General features: G+C 38.6%; 1 protein-coding gene across 2 annotated transcripts in view; it reads right to left on the bottom strand.

Moving 5' to 3' along the window:
• Positions 1-21055, bottom strand: part of FBXO11 (F-box protein 11) — a 71569-nt gene that overhangs the window by 23017 nt on the left and 27497 nt on the right. The window contains exons 2-7 of one of the 2 annotated variants that reach the window (XM_030236495.2): positions 12898-13025; positions 12698-12779; positions 6835-6976; positions 5464-5593; positions 4358-4441; positions 4137-4269 (exon numbers count right to left, since the gene is read on the bottom strand). In XM_030236495.2, the coding sequence (XP_030092355.1) occupies positions 4137-4269; positions 4358-4441; positions 5464-5593; positions 6835-6976; positions 12698-12779; positions 12898-13025 (699 nt within the window). Of the gene's footprint in view, positions 1-4136; positions 4270-4357; positions 4442-5463; positions 5594-6834; positions 6980-12697; positions 12780-12897; positions 13026-21055 lie in introns of both variants that reach the window. The other variant, XM_030236494.2, reaches the window with a different exon arrangement.

The raw sequence follows: 21055 nt of genomic DNA, 5'->3' as shown, positions 1-21055 counted from the left end.
AGCAGATAACTTATCTGATAGCACTTTAAACCATGCCCAACTCAACCAAACGTGAGCAGGTATTTGTCCTGAGTTCTGTATTTTATTGAAAAGCCTACGCACAGGATTCCTCATGAGCAGATCCTTTTCTGTTGTCTGTTGACATTAGTACAGACAAGTGGTATGTCCTGTTCTTTATCACTCTGGCAGAAAGATGTCAGTCAGAATGAAGCAACATTTACATTATTATCCAGCTTATTCTCACTATCTAAAAGCTCAATCTCCGCTTTCATTACTGCAGAGCTGCAAATACTTTAAGGTAGTCTGGCTCTCCTCTACACCACTACTCACTTAGTACCAGATAACAACTAAAAGAGGCTTTGATGAGGAGTTGTGTCATCATACAAAACATATTTCTGTGGTTTGGTGACATTTCTATATATTCACCATGGTGCAAACGCAGTGGCATAAACAAATCTATGTGTTTCAGCACATGGAAAGGAACAGCACCACAGTACTGCACATGAACCAAACTCAGGAAATAAACAAGAGTCCCAAGGAGGATACGAGAGCCATAAACCAGTATCAGAAATGTCAGGGTGGCACAGAAAAACTGCACTTCACATTGGATTCTCTGAAACACTATCAAACAGATTTGTGGAATTATTTGCAAAGCACTTGGATCATGTTCTCTACGGACACCTTCCTCTCATCACACGAGTTCTACACAAGCAGCAACTTCCGAGTTGGGAAGGTCCCAGAGCGCCCATCACAGAACATGCCAGTTAGAAAGATCACCGCACTTAGGTCTCCCTAGGAAAACAGTGACGATTTCCTTAAGCATTAGTTTCATTCCAAATGCACCAATGAAATTCTCTGCAACATTCAGCTTAATCTTTGTGAAATCATCATTCAGAGAAATATCTTGATTTCAGCTTTTGGATTAGACCACTTTGGAATAAAGAAATCAATGTTAGAACTGGAAACGGAAGAAAAGGGCCATTAATTCTGTAATCAAGCAAAACACAGCTCCCAAGAATTCAGTTTGCTGGAACCTAAGGGAGTCATGTTCCCCAGGATCAGACTTCATGCTCAGCTTAAGGACCATGGATAGACCATTTAGACATAATGGAACAGAAAGCCTGTCTAAAGAAATTTACATTAACTGGATATTGCCTCAGAATTACTTAATTCCTCATAAGGAATAAAACAATTTCCCTTTTCCTTGCATTAGAAGATAAAAAATCATTGCCTTCTGCAGAAACTAACTGTGACCCTGTCCAACTGCACCAAGCAAAAACCAGATACTCTTTTAGATCTTACAGTCTACAAGATGTAAACCACAAAGGTCTAAACCAGTCCAAAATAGCAAAGATGCAGAATGGAAAATCGAAGAACTCAGGCATGTGAAAGTACTCTTGCACTCTAAAATAAAACAATATCCAATTATAATAGTTTTCTTACAGTTTTAGATTTTTCCACCCTTAAAATGACAATAACCATTCCTATTGGTTTTACTAATTTTTTCTTGACTCAAGGATCTTTTGACAATCAATTTTCACTTCCTTGCATATTATTTAAGTCAACTGGAAAATGAAGGGAAAAAACAAAAGCTGTAACTCTGAAAATACATATTAAGTGAAGATTCTCAGATAAGAACATGTCTGTACAACTGCTGAAACTCAGCAACTGGGAGATTTTTTGTCTTGAGTGAGATGAGCACTCCATGGAAGGCTCCTATTCCTGCAGCAAACACACCCCCCCTCTCCAACCCTGGAAAATAAAATTCTTTTTTAAAAATTCAAAGGTATTTCTGTCTGCTGAACCAGATGCAACAATTTTCTTACAGAACCTCTCCTCTTGCTTCTTTCTTGGCAGTTCAGATATGCCAGAGTACTAGTAATACTTCCAAAGCCTTCCTTTTGAACCAACTCCTTCCCTGAGATCTAGGGGAAGAAATAACCCCAAAATTAAACAGAACAAAAAAGAAAACCAGGCATTATTCTGTAAGGACATTTTGCTTATGTGACCAAGCAGAAGCTTCTTCCAAGCTCAAGGTATGTTAAGCTGCCTTTCTAATAATGTTGTGCTTCTTCTGAAGCCAGAAGAATAAACTATTAAAGAAATTTGAGTAGAAAAGCAGAGAGATTTGGTGCTGCCTTAATCCTTCCATTCTGAAAAGCATGCCAGACTGAACAGAGAAGAGGTAGTTCTCCAAGGCTTAGCGGTTCACTTAATTTGTTTTCTTTTCCAGTCAAATGAAAATTGACTCTCTCTACAATGTCACTCACCATTCAGAAGAGAAAGTCTGAGGAAGTGAAGTCAGCAATGCCAAAAACTGAAATATAAATACATCTAGCATTGCTGGATTCCTCTTGGAGGTTTTGTTCCCCCAGACAGCTATTCTGTTACAAAAATACACAATAAAGATCCCTGGCTTTTAAAGGACTGTACTTAAGATAACTGTTTTTCTGAATAACTTAGGTTAATTCCAGAGGAAGGAAAAGCAGATGGCTTTTCAAAACTTAAAAGGAGACAGAGAACATGCAGAAGTTTACCCAGATATTCAAGATATCATTTCAAGTATCATGAAGTGACTGGGAAATTTTCTCTCTTAGGACAGTGCCGATCCAGTTTCTCTGGATTTTAAACACTTCATGAATATGATCTGCCCTATTTTTACTGTAATCCTCTCTTCTGTGAAACAGCAGCCAGGGGTTATTCATCTATGGCCACATCTCCATGAGCAAGCACTGCAGCCTAACACAGGAGTGGTACCACAGAGGGAACCAGTGCTGAGGATCAGGCACCCCCAGCACATGCTGCAGGACAGGGAAGGGAGAAGGGATGGGCTTGGCACTGGTCCTCACCAGGTCCCTGGGACTGAACACACACTGGCTACTGAAGGGCAGTAAAAGTATTCCAGGAACACGTCTTGTAAATTAGTCTCATCCAAAAGGAATCCAGTTTGTCCTCCAAAAGCTCTCCACAACACAGACCAAAGCACTGTAAGTGGGCATGTTCAGATGTTAGCTCCAGAAATGCAGTCACAAACTGACAAACTCACATACTCACACAGCCACATTTTGCAGATCTGTGGGGACAATTTTTCAGAATAACACTGGAACAATCTGCCTGCATTGCTCAAAACCATTCTCCCTGCCAAGGCTGCAAAACCCAGGCAAGAAGTGCCAGAACAGTTTCACTCAAGAACAAAACAGTTGGTATGGAGAACAGTTAAATACCAAAAAAGAAGACTTTGCAAAACAAAGAAAATATCTGTAGGAAACACACCCACCAAAACAAACAAAAAACCCCCAAACCCACTGCCTTTAATAAAACCCACAACGAAGTAAACCCAACCAACCCAGAGAGATAGCTTCTCAAAACCACAAACCAGCAGGTAATTCATTTCTAGATCACCACAGGAGCAAGGGGTCTGAGACCCCTTAACCAAAATCTCTACCAGACAGTAGTACAGCGTGAATTCCTATCAGTTACATTCCCTACTGGGAATTAGCAAGCTCCTAGCAGTGACACGAAAAGCAAGCAGCTCCACAAGTATCACAGTTTGCACCCTGGTATATTATATTAACTTCCTAAACCTTTCCTATTCTCCAAGTCTTATTTCCTTCTCCATAGAGGTTCCAGTTCAGAGGAACAGTTGGCAACAGACAACAGAGGAAGAACTTCCAGTCTCAGAATCTTTCTGCTAGATGCTCTCATTTCCTTCCTCAAGATGGAATTATGATACTGAAGAAAATGGGACAGATACTAATTTGGGCTTGTTGTCACTGCTGCTTTCTACTCTGGAGATGGATTTTATATATATATATATACACACATATGTATGAATGTAAAAGTTTCAACTGCAGTCCTATTACTGAGTAAGCTTTCTGACAAATTCAATTTTTTTCTCATAATGAAATAAAAAGATAAATTAAGTTATTCTGAGAACTAGCAAGCAGACAACAGCACTTCAGTCTGAAGCATCAGCTACTTTTGAGTTAGTGACGCTTGTACAAAACCACTTATTTGCTAGGCAGATGAAGGAAAATAGGCATTTATATTTATTTATTTAATATACCTGAGTATCACGGTATATTAACATGGTAATTAACACAAGTTTGAGACAGTGATGCTCCCAGTTTACATACCTGCACCAATCATGGTGATTGGAGATTCTATATATATCCATTCATCAGTATATATACCAGAGTGAACAAAGATAAGTCCATCAAAATGAGCTTCTTGAACTCCACCAAGAGCATCCTCAATGGTATCATAATACTAGAAGAAAAGGAACAGATTTAGAGTAATGTCCATTTCCATTTATACAGATACATAAACAGTTTTAAGAACTACTTTATAAACATACCAGCATATTTTCTCTTCCTTTGTATCTTGCAGGATTACTGTAGAAGTGTTCAGCAAAACCTGGCTTTACATGTGCTCCTTTGTACTGAAACAAGGAAGAGAGTTTGTGAGAAGCATGGAGACAGGTGGGCCTGAATGCACTGACAGATCTACTAATTCCCTAATTAACAAGCCATTTGCTGATATCAGTTTATCCCAGGAAGCAAGGAACATATACTGACCTCACACTCCAGGCACACAATTTGAAATGGCAACACCAGAAACAGTCTGAGCCTAAGGGAATGATCAACTAAGCCAAGAGTCCAACTAGTTACACAGCCATAAGCCTCAAAACTGACTGGAAAACCTCATACACCTGAAGCATTCCACAAGAGCTGTCCTTACTTCCATCTCTTGTTTCTCTAGCAGCTTGCCAAAAAAACTGCATTTATATAGTGAGGAAAAGAGAATCCCATACCTTCACTAGTGATTGAATACTAAACAAAGAAGCCAAGTCAAGCATTTGTCCTCAATGCACTTCAGAAATTCACTAACCAACAACACATGGCACTGTGTGGTACACTCACACTGATTATCTCCTTTACTTATGTTTTCCTAGTATCATGCCCAGCCATTTGTTCAATACCGTTGAAATTCTGGATTAGAGGTGCAATTACATTCCTAAAAGGAAAGTTGTTTACCTCCAGTCAGGCCAGCTGTAAATCACTATTAAGCCAAAGTGATATTACCAACATGTGTTTGGTTCACCAGAGGAAGATGCACACAAATCTGATAACCAGCACACACATTGGTTTAGTAGGATATCACAACAGCATCTTTCACACTGTGAGTCTCAGACCATGACAATCTTGTACACAAAATTTCAGTGATGCAAAACCCAAGACAGCAGAGCTGGATACTCAAGGACTCCACTTTACCATGTGGTGTCTCCCTAAAGTGTGCCTCGAAACAGGAAATAACTTCTGCATTCCCCCTACTGCACAACACCACAAGGATCTTAAAGTCTAAACCCAAGGTAATTACTGTTTGTCAGCCACATTTCAGAAGTGTGTGTTTTTACTTTTATAAATACCCATGAATTTGACTATAAATGAATAAAACTGTTACCAGCTGCTGGAAGCTTTCTTTCCAGGGATTTGGATGTTCATATTCTTCTGGATTAATCTGATAAAATTTACCAGGTTCAGGATGCATCATTGGACGAGTGTACTCAAATACTTCCATATACAATCTTTTCCTGAACAGAAGAGAAAGTTAATTTTAATTTTCCATTTTACTCTTCCATTTTAATATAAAACCAAAGGCTAAAAACCTGGGGTTTTTTGAGAAGAATTTGCCAGTAACTGTGAATATGACCAAGACCAGCACCTACCACTTAAAACCAATTTTTTTGCTGTATTGACTTTTGTGTTTTTCTGACAAAAATTTGTGTGAGTTTTATAAGCCAAGAGAAAACGTTCTTAACATGCAATTTTCATGAAGAAACTTAAGCAGTTACAGACACTATTTGTGACTCAAACTGTACACTAACTACAGCATTAACACTTACAAAAGCTAGTAGCACAAGTATAACAAAACTTAAGACCAAGCATGTCACCACCTCTTCCTCACCTTGCCAAAAAAAGACTGAAAAATGCATTCACTGAGAACAAGTGATGCACTGTATTCCAAAAAGAGTTCATCAGTGAACAAATTACAGTAGTTTAAAAAGAAGAAAACGGCACACAGCAGTTGGATTCTTTTCATTAGTGCCAGAATGCAAATAATTGCAGTGTCTAAGCCTGCTAATATTAAGCCCAGACTTACAGGATGACACTGAGTCACAGAAGTTGTAATTCATCTGACAAGGCATCCCCAAAGCTGTCTTTAGGACAGAAAAATGGGTAGTTCTGTGATGTTATTTTATTATTTTTATTTTAGTCCTAATCTTTACTTTTAAAACAAAGCAGCTTAAGAAATATGTTGGTTTTTTTCCTTATAAAAAAACCCAAATTTAGTTCCCATTTATTAAAACTCTCAATAACCCGGGGTAGACCAGACGCATGTAAGAAAACAGCCCAAGTATCCAGCCATTAAACAAAACAAACAAAACTCAAACCAAACAAAAACCTCATTTAAGTAACACTATACAAAGCTTGCATCTAAGTTGAAGAAATGTTTTGTTCCTTCTGTGTAAAGTAACACAATCCCCCCAGTAGCCTAAAAAAACATTAAAGGGGGAAGAAGGAATGGCAACTGAAGGAACTGATTTTTTTAAAACAGGCACTGTTTAACTAGTATTTACACTACCAGAGAATCAAGTTTTACCGTTTAATACATATAATACAAAAATAATGCTTAATTAAACCAGACATAAGAAAATACAACTGGTTTTCCTTCAACTAATTGTAACCAGCATTTCAATTTTTCTATTGTACTGGCAACTTGAGCAGCACATCTAGTATTTCTCAAGATAATGAGGAATAGCTTTTCACTTACCACAAAATTGGATCATTAGCCAGCTCACTGAAGCGTTTACACACACAAGCTGCTCTACAGAGATCCTGCTCCAGCAGGTAGGAGAAGATCTTTAGAACCACTTCATCTGGCAACTTCTCCTGAAGATACTGCTCTGCAGGTGCTGCTATTAAACAGTAATCAATACAAGGTTATTGACGTATCTAGCAAGTTCAAATTCTCCCTGCAAAAGATTACCAACTTGTTACTTGAAAGGTTCCCATTTAAAATGTCAATTATCTCAAGGCAGCCTTTTTTTAAAGCTTGTTTCTTTTAACACCAAAGCCAAAAAATCCTCAGAATTTACAGACTGCAAGACTTCTTTCCAAACTTCTGATTCCAACTTTTCTATTGGAGGAATTATTCTGCAAAGAAGTGCAGATGTTAAGCAGGCTACTGTGCATGTTCCAGAAAAGCTGACTTCTCACTGCTATTAGCTTCATTGTGGTTCAATTAACCCACATTATCTATACAATAATAATAATGCAATCCCAAAGCCAAAATGTCTGCAAATGTTTTCAAACACAAAAGAATTTAATCAGAAATAGTCACACTCTGGAAAAACTACTAGGAAGACTTCCTTGTTCTCCCACAATGAACACATAGGGAAAGAGGACATCTGGGATGTAGGACATCAACAGCCATCAGTAACTCTAAAGTCTCCTCCCTCCCCTTACTCTTTTCATGCTCTTCCTTTTAAAATGAAAAATCTAAACCAGAAGTATTAGTCTTTCCAGATGCATTTCTTCAGAGAGGCTGGAGAAAGTTGTATTCCCATGCCATTGTGTGGAGACAGGAGTGCACTTTGTTAAACCCTGCTACGGACACTCCACATACAACAGCTCCTTGGGGAAAGCCCTGCCTGCAGTTTGTGCTCTCACCAGAACCTCCTGGGGCAGGAACCCTCAAAGCAGGTGAGGTCTGCTTACAAAGGTCACTTCTTTGGCTAATGCCTTCAGCATCCTCTCTATGATCCTAAAGGCACAACCACACAGAGCAGCTTCCAAACTTTAGAGCATTTGTATGCAAGGCATTTGAAGTTTGTGCCTGCTAAATTCACACAATTAGATCCATGTAATGCCCCCATGTAACACCATATTTTCTTAGAACACCTGAGCCTAAGGAGCAACAGGACTGTCATTTTGGCTACTACAAGAAGCCTACTGAAGTGACCTTAAGAAAGATGACCTACTAAATATGAGAGAATAACATTCTGAAAAATAGTATCCATGTGAGATTTCACATACAAACAAAACAAAGTGCCCCAGGATTCCCCTGGGCAAGACAGCACAAAGAAACGTGTTATTTTCAGCTGTTAAGATGGAGAAGACAGAAACTGCAGGCACCAAATTGTGACTTTTTTACCCCACCTTCAACTGGGGTCTGCAGACCATATCACCAGAAGCTGTGTACTGTGATAGAAGTGATTTTTCCAGAGTATCATGCTTACACCTCTGATCAGACCAGGTAGTAGAAATTTTGAAATATTCCTGAGATTGCAGCACCTCCCCTTAAAGTGTTCCTTACTGTGCCATTATATGAATGTCCCCTAAGTGATTCCAGAGTGCCAATTTCATGTCAGATGCCAGAGATGCACTTGATGTATTTATGTATTTATGTAGCTGACAGCTGCTCACAGCAGTATCACAGTTTACACCCATGAACTACAGGTATGTGCCACTTCAACCCAACAAAAATCTATGCTGTGCCAAAGTGGTAAGTGCCATCACTCCACATGCCCACAGCTATTTGCTCCCACAGTATCCTATCCTCCTCCAGTTTCTTCATGATCAGCTCCTTGCTGTAGTCCGTGGCAAGCTACAGAATTGCTAGCATGGGACACAAAGAAAGAAACAGGAATGAATGCCCAGAAGCTGGCCAAGACAGTTTCAAGAAAAGAACAAAACAAAGTCTTATGACCCAGGGTGAATCCAGTAAGTTGGTAAAACTTATGAAATCCAAGTAGTCTGGAAAGGCCTTCTGCTCAAGACACACTTGGGGGGCCTGAAGCCTGAAGAGCTTAACAACAGCCAGTAAGGGAAACATGGTTGGGCATCACCAAAAAACGTTACATGCACTATCAATGCTGGTTTAAAATAAACCAAAAAACATTTTATCAATGGTTTTTAAAAAGCTTTCTTTCCACTGGAGGTATAAAGGGTCCTCCTTGTGTCAAACAGGCAGGAGCAGTTTGTTCTACAGTCCTAATTACTCTTGAAATGCATCACAGAATAATTGGACATTGCTTCTGAATTAGTATTTTTCTGGTAGCTTTCCAGTTAGATGTAGTCTTCTACTGTCTTACTGAAAGCTGAAATGCTGTACTGCAGATGCAAAACAGACAATCTTCCCAAGTTTTCCATGACCTGTCTTCTCCTTTTAATACAAAAAATCCCTGAGGCACACAATTTAAGCAGTTACTTCCATAAACAACCTGCAGGTTTTTTTCTTCCTTTATCCATGTTAGAACCTTGAATAATTTCTTATTCAATGGAGAAGCTCACTAACACAGTGCCTTCCGACTGCTTCAAACTTTATAGTCCTGTTTTCCTTCCTATGCCCGATCTCAAAACTGAATAAAATTGAAATCCAGATGTGTTTCCTTACTGCAAGGGACAAGGAGCAACTTGGAGAAAGTGTCAAAACACTTGAAATAAAAATAATAATAAAAGTTTTAAAGCCCCAATTAACCTTCTTGCCCCTGCAATTTTTCAAGTTGCATTTACTTGGAAACCTAGGCACTGCTTTCAAAATGAAGATGATGATTTTACAGGTGTTTGCTATCCTCACTCAGCTTTATTCAAAATCCTGTAGAAGTGAGCAATTTAATTTAAATTGCCTTTCTGCTCAATTAAGCAGGGGTTGATTTAAGATTTCTCCACTCAAATCACTGATACAGTGATTACCAAGTGAAATTCTCCAGTATAATTTGAAAAAGCTAATTTGTTTTTTAATGTGAAGACTTCTCTGTATCCAAGAGAGACGAACATGCTTTTGTTCTATAAATCCACACGTCACATCTTGCATGTCTTTTAGTAATGTGTCAAAGCAAGGATGTAGTCAATGTGTTCCTCCTCTCAGTTTACAAAAATGAGCCAAAACAGTTTAAAAAGGCTCGTCTGGCCACCAGATCAGAAGCTTTATATGTTACTACTCCTGACACTTTCATGCCTATTGATGAAGTAAAGGTAATGGACAAAATGCATACACATATTAAAAGAACCCCAACCAGTTTTTCAAATAAGTGTCAAAACCAGACAAAAATAAAAATAAGAATGAAGTGTGAGAGGTCATGACCAATCTTTATCTTTGCCCTAACCTAAGCTGACAGTTGAACTATTTATAATTTAGTAAGCATTAATATTCTGCACACCTGAAAGTTACAAACACAGCTAGTTATGTCATTCAGTTTCCACAGGATATTCACAAAGCTAATTCAGTTTCAGTTTTGATGATTTAGCTGATAAGGGCTAGCAAAGTAAAACGAAGACAAAGAGCAGGGAAAGCTGCCAGAAAGTGAATTTCCTTCTTTGTACGAAGACCAAGAATACCATCCCAAGAATCCAAAATTGTAAATTATGTCTTATATGGTTGCCTTTTTTGTCCATTTTAGTGGAGAAGATGGAGACAAATAGCTTTTGCTCTATAGGGACGTATTTAGTAAAAATCTTTTCTTGTTAAGAAGCAGAAATATGTCAGAAACATAGCATGTATTGTTCTTGGGAAAGTATCTCAGGAAATCAATAGGAAAAGGAAAAAATCAATTTAAAAAGTCAGTAAGTTCTGTAAACTTATGCATGTTCCTAGTGTACAGGACAATCAGTGAGTGAGCCAGTAACCTCAAGTCTCAGAACATACTGCAAATCCATAGTTGAGTGAAAAGAGAAGTTTAAAATAGCAACACTCCCAGCAGAACTAACTCTGAAATCTGTATTAAAATACACATTTTTCTGACTCCTGGCTTCATTCCAGTTAGAAACTCTAGTTGACTGGCATTTCTCCTTTCAACTTCACTGAATTTTCCTCCACTCGGAGTCCGTACAACAAGGAACAATTTTCCACCAAGAAATTTTCCTGTATTTCTAGTCCCTTGCCATCATTTCATCTACAGTTCTAAAATAAACACCTGTACAGCCCAGATGACAATACACAGTCACCACTCATGACAATCCAAGAAGTCTCACACCTACAACTCAGTTACAACAGCTATCGTTTCCAATGCCAACAAAAAACGTGAGGTGAAGGGGACTGTGTGTTAAAATAAATCTCACCAGAATCAACACTTGTACAAAGTTAAAGGAATCTCCTAGAAACTCAACAGGGAGAATAAAAAAAATAACTCTCACCCATACTGGGAAAGAGATTATTGGAAAATGGTTTGAGGAGGACACTCCTTTCTTACACTGCAACTGGTTTGAACACAGTCTTAAAAGTAAAATTGTAAAATCACTGTTTACAGTGATTGCTCTGTCAATTCCATTCTGGAGAAGCCTCCACAATCCCCACATGAGCTCAAGAATCTAACAAATGGAATGTGCAGTAAAACTGTGGAGAATTCCTCAGGAAATCAGTGTCATTCATGTTGGAAAGTTACACACTTTCAACTAAAGAAAGGGGGAGAGTAAAAGCACAATGACTAACACAAAAAAGAACTGAAAGAAATGAAAGAAAAAGTAAGAATTGTCGAGAGAAATAGTCTTTGACAAGACAACTCTGCACAAGGCTCCAGAGAGCCAACCAGGAAATGAATCAATGCAAAATGACACAGGTTTATGTTCAATTGGTTCTGGCTATTTCAAGAATATAAATCTGAAGTTAAATGGTTCTTAAACAGCTGCTGAAATTAGAGAGTTGATCAAAGAGGGGGAGAATAAAACAAAGCGGAAAAAGGACAAAAAAAGACAAAAAACTATGCTATGGAGTAAATGAGAAGCCAGAAAGAGCAGACCTCAACAGAAGACATGAAAACAGACCCAAAGTCTTGTGCCAGCTGCTCAGCTTTAATTCACAATATTAAGGGAGACGTGGACTAAAAAAAAAAAAAAAAAAAAAAAAAACAGAAGCAAGAAAAGCAGGAGAAACCACATCAATGGGAGTTGGCAAGCACTGGTGTAGATTTCCCAGGCAAAACCGACAGCAGATCTTGTGGAACTGAAGAGTGTGTCAGGAGACAAAAAAGACAGAAGCAGAGAGATTGAAAAACTACACAGAAAACAGAACAAGCAGGGGGTGTATGCCTGTATACACCTACAAAGTGTGTGCACACAAATAAAATACACACACAATACAGTTATATACACATGTATTGGATGTGTGTTTATTCTACAACGTGCATTTACCATAGATGTGTGCAAAAATCTACATACATTATGTATGCAGGTATATCTGTTTTTTATTTACAAATACACCAAGTCTCTCCCTCTCCCCACAATGAAGTGCTATGATGACATACCCAAACTACCCATAAAAATGCAATGGAACAATGCCATCAATATAAGAAATGGTAATTAAGTATTGCAGTAATACTGCTCCTAACAGCAGCTTAGATATAACTACACAGCACTATGAGAATAAAAAAACAACTGAAACACGCCTGCAGTGAAGCAGACAGAACAAAAGATCAGATTAAAAAAATGCTGATTAAAATCATGCTACCAAATTTGAAGATCAGAATAAGCCTGGAGTTTTGTTTTGGTATTTTTTTCCCATTACTGTTGGAGTACATAGTATTTAGTTGGAGAATATACAGAAAAATAGTTTGGGGACAGTCTGTGTGGGAGAATGTATGATGTTAAAATGTCTAAACTCCTTCTCCCTTGCCCTTTGTTTGTACAAAAGTTATTACCTGATAAATCCTGGGATTTCCCAGATACTCTAGCACGTTTTGCTCGGTGACCAAAGTTTTCAGTAGCTGAAGTAGAAGCACCCTTTAATGAAATAAATAAAAACTAGTTCAGTCATTAAGATAATTTAAGAAAAATACTAACTGGTTTCATATTCCTGAAACAGTAACATTTCCTTTACAATTACACCCAAAGAAGTTACCTCCATACTGCTCTTTGTAGGACAAGCTGTTCTTTTAGGTAGAAGAGTTTTTCTGCGAAGTTGGTATGGGCTGTTTTGTGCACCAGGACCTGATTCTTCTGCAACCATATCTGCAGGTACATCATCATCTGCAAACAAAAAAAGAAATTTGATAATTGGAATTGTAGTTTTGCTTTATACCAGGGAAATGCTACAGAAATGTTCAGGTAAGTACATAGTCAGAAGGGTGGGGAGGAAGTGCTGAGAGAGAGCTGAGTACTTCTAGTAAAAAAAAAAAAAGTCAGAATATCACAGCATACGAATCTAAGTTCCTTCATGTGTACTTTCTCCACACACACACACAGCAGCTACACCAAAAGCAGCTGAACAAAAAGCAAAAACCTAGGCTTTTGGTTTCTCTGCAAGCATTTAATTCACTATGCTAACTCAATCACCTCATTACTTCAAATTTTTTACCTAACACAATCAGCAGAATGAGGAACACTGAAGTGTCAATTATTAACTAAATGTTATCAAGAAATCCTTTAGTAAACATAGCACTTAGTACAAAACTCAAGACTGAGTTTTCCTCAAACATTTTGGGAATAGCTCAGGCTAGCTCACAAAGCCTTCTGTAAAATGGAGGTAGCTTTAAATACATACATTCTCTTCACCTAAATTACACTTGAAAAAGTAAGAGCATTTTCTCCCTGCCCTTTAAAAAAAGAAGTGCCGAAAGTGTCATGAGTATAATTCTAAAGGCTTTGATTCATTAGTTTCACTTTTCCCTGTTCATATATTTATGGAACATACTTGAAACAAGCAAGGAATAATTACTCATCACTGCATGCCCTATAACTAACATTACATTATAAAGCTGCAAGAATTTTAAAAAGGCCAGAACAAAAAGCATCTAGAAAATAAATTAAAGCCAACTCCACTTAAAAAAAATATATACTTTCTGCAGATGCTTAACTGTGAGAAAATTTAGCATTTCCTTTTGATTTTAATTGCCTTTTTCTTCTTGAACTGGGCAAAATGTGATGTGAAAATAATAGCCATAAAAGCAATGCCACAGAGCCAGCAGTCTTCCTGAATATATCAGGCTGAAGAGACTAATGTAAAAAAAAACAACACAACACAAAAAAGAACCCAATATGCAGCCAAGAAAACTCCCAATACTACAGCAGCCTGTTTAAAAAACAAAGCAATGCAATTCTGAAGTGACTCATTAGCATTTCAAAATCTTAATCTCATGATTTTCCTGAGGGTTTCTGGTTTGGGGTTTTTTGACATAAATTACAAAACATTGTGCTTATATTGGATTATGCATACCATGCAGCCTGAGCTGCTACATCAGTGAAAAAAACCACCAAAACCCCAAACTATTTTCCCCCTGCCTTAGCAGATATTTATAAATGGCAACCTCGCCACATACCATTAAAGATCACAACACTGCCACAACATCCAAATAGAGGACAGAAGCTGGGCAAAGATGAAGTTCACCGGTGATGTGTACACCTCCACACTGGCTCTCAGAGCAATAGAGGAGAGCTTCATCAGCTCATTTATCCACCTGAAAATTAACCTGCAAGTACCTCCATGATCAGCCTTCAGCCAGCCCAGCAGCTGGTCCAGCTCAGCACAGCCACAAGACCACATGACTGGGAAGAACCACCAACAGCACAGGTCTTTAAGGACAGAAGTGAACTGTGAAACTTCTATCAAGACCCAGCACTTTTTAAAAGAGAGCCATCTCCGCACTTCAGCTGGAAGCTGGCTCACACTCCCTGTCTGCTGCTTCCCAGGCACACCTCGCATCTGAGCACTCCACTACCTAGGAAGGATAAGTATTTATCAATTATGCAAAAAGCCTCAAGGACATTGAGAGATGAACTGCAGTGAATTTTCCTGTGAAGGCACGCCTGGCCCAGCATGGGGATCACTGCCTGTGGGAGGTCAGTGACCTCAGAGCAGACTCAATGCACACTCATGGTTCAGTCACTTGGTTTTCTTTGCATCTCTGATGGAAAACACCCTCTCAATTTAACAAGGCAGGCAGAAGACAGAAGCTGCTCCAGGAGAGCTCCCAGCCTTCCCTGGCACACCAGAGCAGAAAAGCAGCCGTGGGTGTGAAGCAGGCCCTGCCAGTAGGAATTCAGGCACCAGCCCCAAGGCTCCCCACAGCAAAACAGGCAAATGTACTCAGACACTGCAGCAGGGATGGATTTTCAGCCCTTGTTTCTATTTTACATTTGATACAGTAACTATGATTACTGTCACTAATATCCCCCAGAAACTACCAGGGGACTTCAAGCATGGTGTCTCAAGCTCCCCCTGCTCCCTATTTTGCATTGAAAACACAAGATGACTGTCAGAACAGCTGGGTTTTTCCCTCAGCTCTGAATGGTCAGTGCAATGGTTCAAAATTGCCACAGGAAACACGGCAACAGCATAATAAGCAAAGATAACAGGGGGAAAAATAGAAAGCAAAGCAGAGAATTTTGATCTCTCAGTAAGTGATGGAAAGGGCACAGATAAACTCCAGTCAGGTCTTCAGAACACCACCCATGGAGGCCACAAAGGACAGAACATATTACTGCTGGAAAGAGACAGCAGAAGCCTGTGGGGTAAAATGGAAGGAAAGGTCAGTTTGGCTGAAACACTGAAGGACTGCTAAGCAGAACAGAAATATATTCATTTTCTTGCAGTGTGTCCTCCTAAAAGATTGCTCTGCCAGCACAGATGACAAGAAGGAATATGCACACACTCACAGCAGGCACCAGAAGAATTAAAATCTTTTTCCATCTGAACACCAAGGAAGACAAGCGAAGGATACCATGATATCTCTCACCAGCAGTTTTTGCCACACTTCTGAGGGGCTTCTGCATGGATTTCTGACACTTCAGGAATAACAACTGATCCTATTTTTCCAGATGCAGCCTGTGTAGCTACTGCCAAGTGAAACAGTACCAGGAAAACTGAAGGTCTTGAGTGACCTCTTCGAGCAGTAGGCCTTGGTGCTTGGTTTTAGCTTTCCAGATGCTCCCTGTAAGCCCTGAGCAGACTAAGGCAGCTACACTGGGAGCCTTCAGAAAGATGCTGCTCACCAAGTAATATTTCTTCAACACTGCACACTGCCCTTCCCTGACCAAAAAACTCTTAAACCAGACTGCCAGAGCTCTATTTTTGAAAATCCTTCCCTAAAACACACTTCAACATACATCTGCTTAAGAGCAGAAATATCTGTTTTAAAATACAGTGCCTCCAAAATATTTTAAAAACCCTATTTTAAAATGTAACAGTATCAGGCAGTAACACACATAAAAAGCATTATAATCACATTTGTTGATGAGAGAAGCATAAAAGTCAATAAACAAATTTGGAAGAGTGTGTGTGTATTATTAATATCATCATACAAACACCTGCTGAAATGACTGCCAGATGCTGTCACAGTTTCAACCAAGTCAGTATGTTTGCAGTTTTTAAGAGATTAAATTAAACTGAGTCTGGTCTCAAATAAAAATATTTACCTGAATATTTTACACCAATTATATTGTACAGTAAGATAAAATAATTTCAAATAAAATCACGTTTACTGAACTTCGTGACTCTGACAGGTCAAAACCTAAACTTAAGAATTATCTCATCTGATAGTTCTAAACAACTCATGAACCCAAACTGTAACACTATAAGCTTTAAGACCCACAAAAGGCCAAAAAGAACAAATAATTCCAGGAGGAAAAGAAGAAAAATCTGCCATTCTAGCAACTACTGTCAGGAGTGCTTTGTATTTCCACTGATGCTGTGGAAGTGAGTACATTAAAATAGAGAAAAATAAAACTATACAATTGATTTCTTTTGTTTCATGAAGACATAAGTTACAGAGAAGTAACAAAGTGATGTCAAGAGCTATCTATTAAAAAATATACACACCTAGGTCACTTTTAGAGAAAATTTATCATGTTCCAAAACCCATGCACGTGGTTTCGTTTCTACCTTACATGCATTCAGATAGTATTTCCAAAAAACTGTTAATATAATTGACAACTATAAGGTTGATGAATTCTTTAAAATAAAAATAAAAAAGCTTTCAATTCCCAATAGACTCATCATAAAAAAAAAAGGGGGGGGAGAAGGTTCCAAAAAAGGCAGCTCACACACTAACCAGTAGTGTTTGATCACTTGAGTTTTTACTCTTCAACATCCCATTTTTGTGCTGGTTTTCTCCACCTTCCCCAAATGGGGCAGCAGGAGCAAAACCAACCAACCAAAAAGATTTGTAGTCAAGAGAAAGGAGAGTCCTGGGGGTGGCAGATATTTTCAAACAGACACAGCACTGAAATTGCTCCTGCAGGCTGGGGGAAAATCTGGTGAGAAATCTAACCAACCAGTTTTCAGACAGTAAAATCTCTATCAAATTGAGAGTAGATCTAGAAGAGCAGCTCTAAAAAATAAAGTTAATCCATACTGAACCTATTTGAATGAAGCCATGATTTATCTTGCCTGTCAAACAAATTTTAACAGGAAGTGTTCATTAAACAGTGTCTTGAGTAGCACCAGTACAACTTCAGAACGAAACAAAAAATTATTAAAACAAAAAAATTCCAACACTGTCCATCTTCATGGAAGAAAACACAAACTAAGCAACTAAAATGTTAACTGATAAAACTCATTTGCTCTAGATTGAGCTCATCTTGCCATAAATCTGGCAAAACTCCTATCAAGTGAGATGACAGCCCCAACTACTTGATTGGATCCACTTCTGGATTAGCTCAAAATTCCAACAGAGAAGAGAGGATAACACAAATTTAAGGGAGTAGAGAGGAAGGAACCCCCAAGAGAGCTAACAACAGAAATTCAAGGCAGTTCTTGAAGGCAGTGTATTTGCACTTACATTTCTGCAACAAACTGCTGCCCAAAAAAACCAAGCAAACACACCCACTCACCATTTTTTTTTAAGGAGCAAGTCTCTGGGAGTGAGCTGTTAAATAAATGCATGTACCAGTAGTATGACTGACACTCATCCTGTGTCCTTGAAAACATTCCTAACAAGTGGCTGACACCTGAAAGCAGATACAGCATCAAAACATGAAAGATACTGAATATAGAATTTGCACATACTACTCTGTATCTCAGAGCAAAGGTTTCTCACACCACTGGAGGCTTACACGTTGATTCCAGGCAGCATTTAAAGATTAGTTTAAATTATGGATGGCTTAAGGTTGCTTTTGAAATGGAGACCATTTTCTTTTGAGAGCTATCTGAGGACGTCTTGGAAGAGGAAAAAAAAAAACACTAGCTAGGAATACCACAAAAAAAGCAAGTGCACCCCCAGAAACCCCCACCCAAAGCTAACAAAACCCCTACAAAACTGAGAAAGATGACATGCAAAGTTCACAGAGCTCAAATCCAACACATCCTAAAAGGCAGGAGCATTGTGGTGGTCCTTTACAGTCAAATTTCACAGTGGACTTAAGGAAAAAAAAAGGCCCATAAGAAACAGGTGGCATGTATTCTATGCATTCTATTGCATTCTATGTTGAATGTCAAAAACATGGTATTAAAAAAACTGCAAACTCATTTGCTACTATTATCAGAAACTGTAATAAATACTGTGATATATTTTTAATTATTATAGAAAGAAACCCTGAAGCACTTTTCAAGCATTATCTAGAGCATCTCAGCTCACAGAAAGGTAAAATCTAAAAGGTAGTATTTTGTGTCAGGTTCTGATGACACTGGTCAACAAGAAGGATTAACCTCTGACTGGAGACAAAGCTGTTTGGAACTGGAAGAGACCCTGCAAGAAAAAGATTCTGAGTCAGAACTGCTACTCAGAGTAGCAGGCTCTCAGATTGGAAAGGGAACAGACCTAACATTAAAAATGCATGCTTTCTTAAAGACTACAGAAAGATCAGACTTCCTGAATACCATATGGAATACAGAGATTCTGCCTTCTGGGAAGCAACAACCAGACACAATAACCATTACTGACTACTAGAATATTTTAAATATACATACAATTTCTTACTGGCAATAAACCAAAGGTATACAACAATATGCAAAGCACACTGTAGCTTGTAACAGTTTATCAAATAAACAAAAATTGAGTGGAATATTTTGAAATTTTCCTGTATGAGATTTATTTCCTAAATTCAAAGAGGGGGAAAGAAATTATGCTTAAGCCGTAAGTCACAGTACTTGTACAGAGCAAAATTTAAGAAACACATACCACACCACCTTCCACCCAAAGAATCAAACAGTACTTTCTTCCGCATTTACGTTTTAAGCTTTTAAACATTAATACCTAAATAAGACATCTTATTGCTCTCTCTGGAAATAGGTTGTGCAGTCATGATGGCCTAAAAAGAGTAAGAATAGATCAGATGCTCAAACTCTATCTGTATTTATCCAGAAGCTCATGTTAATTTTACAACATACTTGGACGTATTTTCTAAAAGAAGAAAAGCAACTACTTCTAGCTACATAGAGAGTTTCTTAAAGCTGACATTTTTTTCTCAGCGTTATTCTTAGATAAAAGTTAATTTCCACAAGATCTCAATCTGATCTTTTCTCCTCCTCAGCACATTATGAAGCCCACTGCAACAATCTTCACACAGGACACTCAAACCAGACAGAGAGACACCACTCCCTCAAGGTCTGCTAGGGCAGCTAGCACCCCCAAAATACTGCAAAGGAAAGCATGGTTTACTCAGCAAGGTAAAAACTTAAGTTCTTAGAGCTGACAGAAAACAGACTAGTAGAAAAGGAGACAAATGGGAAAGATACACTGGCTGCAAGCCCAAAACTTGTCCTCATCTATATTTCTTAAAAACTTATCAACAGTCATGTGGGAACTCAGAACATCACTCCTGATGTCCAGAGCTACCGAGAGAACCCTTGGGGGGCTCGGGAGTCTTGGAATGTTGCCAAAAGCACTTGGTGGCTTGATTTTGATCCATCTAGGGATGTGCCACCGATGTATGAGAAGATGGAACCTGTGGGAATTACCCGGGTGTGAATGGTGAAGGGAAAATGTAGTTATAGGGTAAATTACAGATTTTGGGGTTTCTGTACAGGGGGGTTAAGGACACAAGATGGAGGAAACAGGGCAGGTCACAAGACTCTTCCTCCTTCTTCTTGTCATCCATCTTCTGCTGTGGTGTTGGCATTTGGGGATTGGTCTGGGGTAAGAATGTATCCGGTGACGAGGGTGATAGGTATTGGGGATAAAAAGTAAATATGATATACGTAGTTTTTGTTATAAAAGATGTGCCCGCCTTGGGAGTGGCCAGAGTGCCTTTGGCTGCCGTGCTGGTCAGATCCCAGTGGGGCAGAGAAGGGACTTTACAGATAAGATATAATAAACAATTCTGAAGACCAAAAAATCCTGGAGTCCAGACCCATCTTTTGAGACACAGCCTGCCAGAACCACCCTAAGCGTGTGTGGGGACAGAGACAAACAGCCGAACTCCACACAGTCACAAATAGCTACTCACATCTTTACACTTCATTCCCTAGGGAGCTCACAGTCCAAAACTACCTAGCACAAAAAACATGTGTTAACAACAGTTAAAAACCCTCCAGCTACTATGAAGAATATATTCTTTTTCAAAAGCCAGAATCAAAAAGTGATAATGAGGATTTGATGAAAAATTCTGCTTTCTTTCCACAACCATGCTCCCAAAAGAGAAATTTAACATCAAGTTAAAGACTGAATTTCTTAAAAAAAAAAAAATCAAATCATTAACACGCACATTTTTATTAAGACACACAGAATAATTGTGCAAGTACCTGCACACTTGAGCTACTTGTTAAATAACTCATTTTAGAGAGGGAAGAAAAAGACCTTTTTTTTCAAACAAACAGCTCTAATGATCAGCACTAGCATGTAGAACTGATAAAGCAGAATTAGAAGACAGATTTTATTTTCTGGTATTTTTTTTTTATTACATTGTTTTCCCAGACTGATAACTGTATTACAGCACCATTTATAACATTTAGCAAAGTAGTAAACAACTCTCCAGGTGGCTACTGTGCAAGTATTAATAGGCAGCTTGACTTCTGCTCTGACAAGCTTTCATTGAGAGGGGACAAGGAACCCTTTTTGGGTGCATTCCTCATTAGAAAGCAACACTCTCAACACTGTGGCCTTGCTGCATGGTTCTTTGATGCT

Source organism: Serinus canaria, chromosome 3 (genome assembly GCF_022539315.1).
Source record: "Serinus canaria isolate serCan28SL12 chromosome 3, serCan2020, whole genome shotgun sequence".
Lineage (NCBI taxonomy): Eukaryota > Metazoa > Chordata > Aves > Passeriformes > Fringillidae > Serinus > Serinus canaria.
The sequence above is the reverse complement of the archived record's forward strand: the minus strand, read 5'-3'. Positions and strand labels throughout refer to the sequence as shown.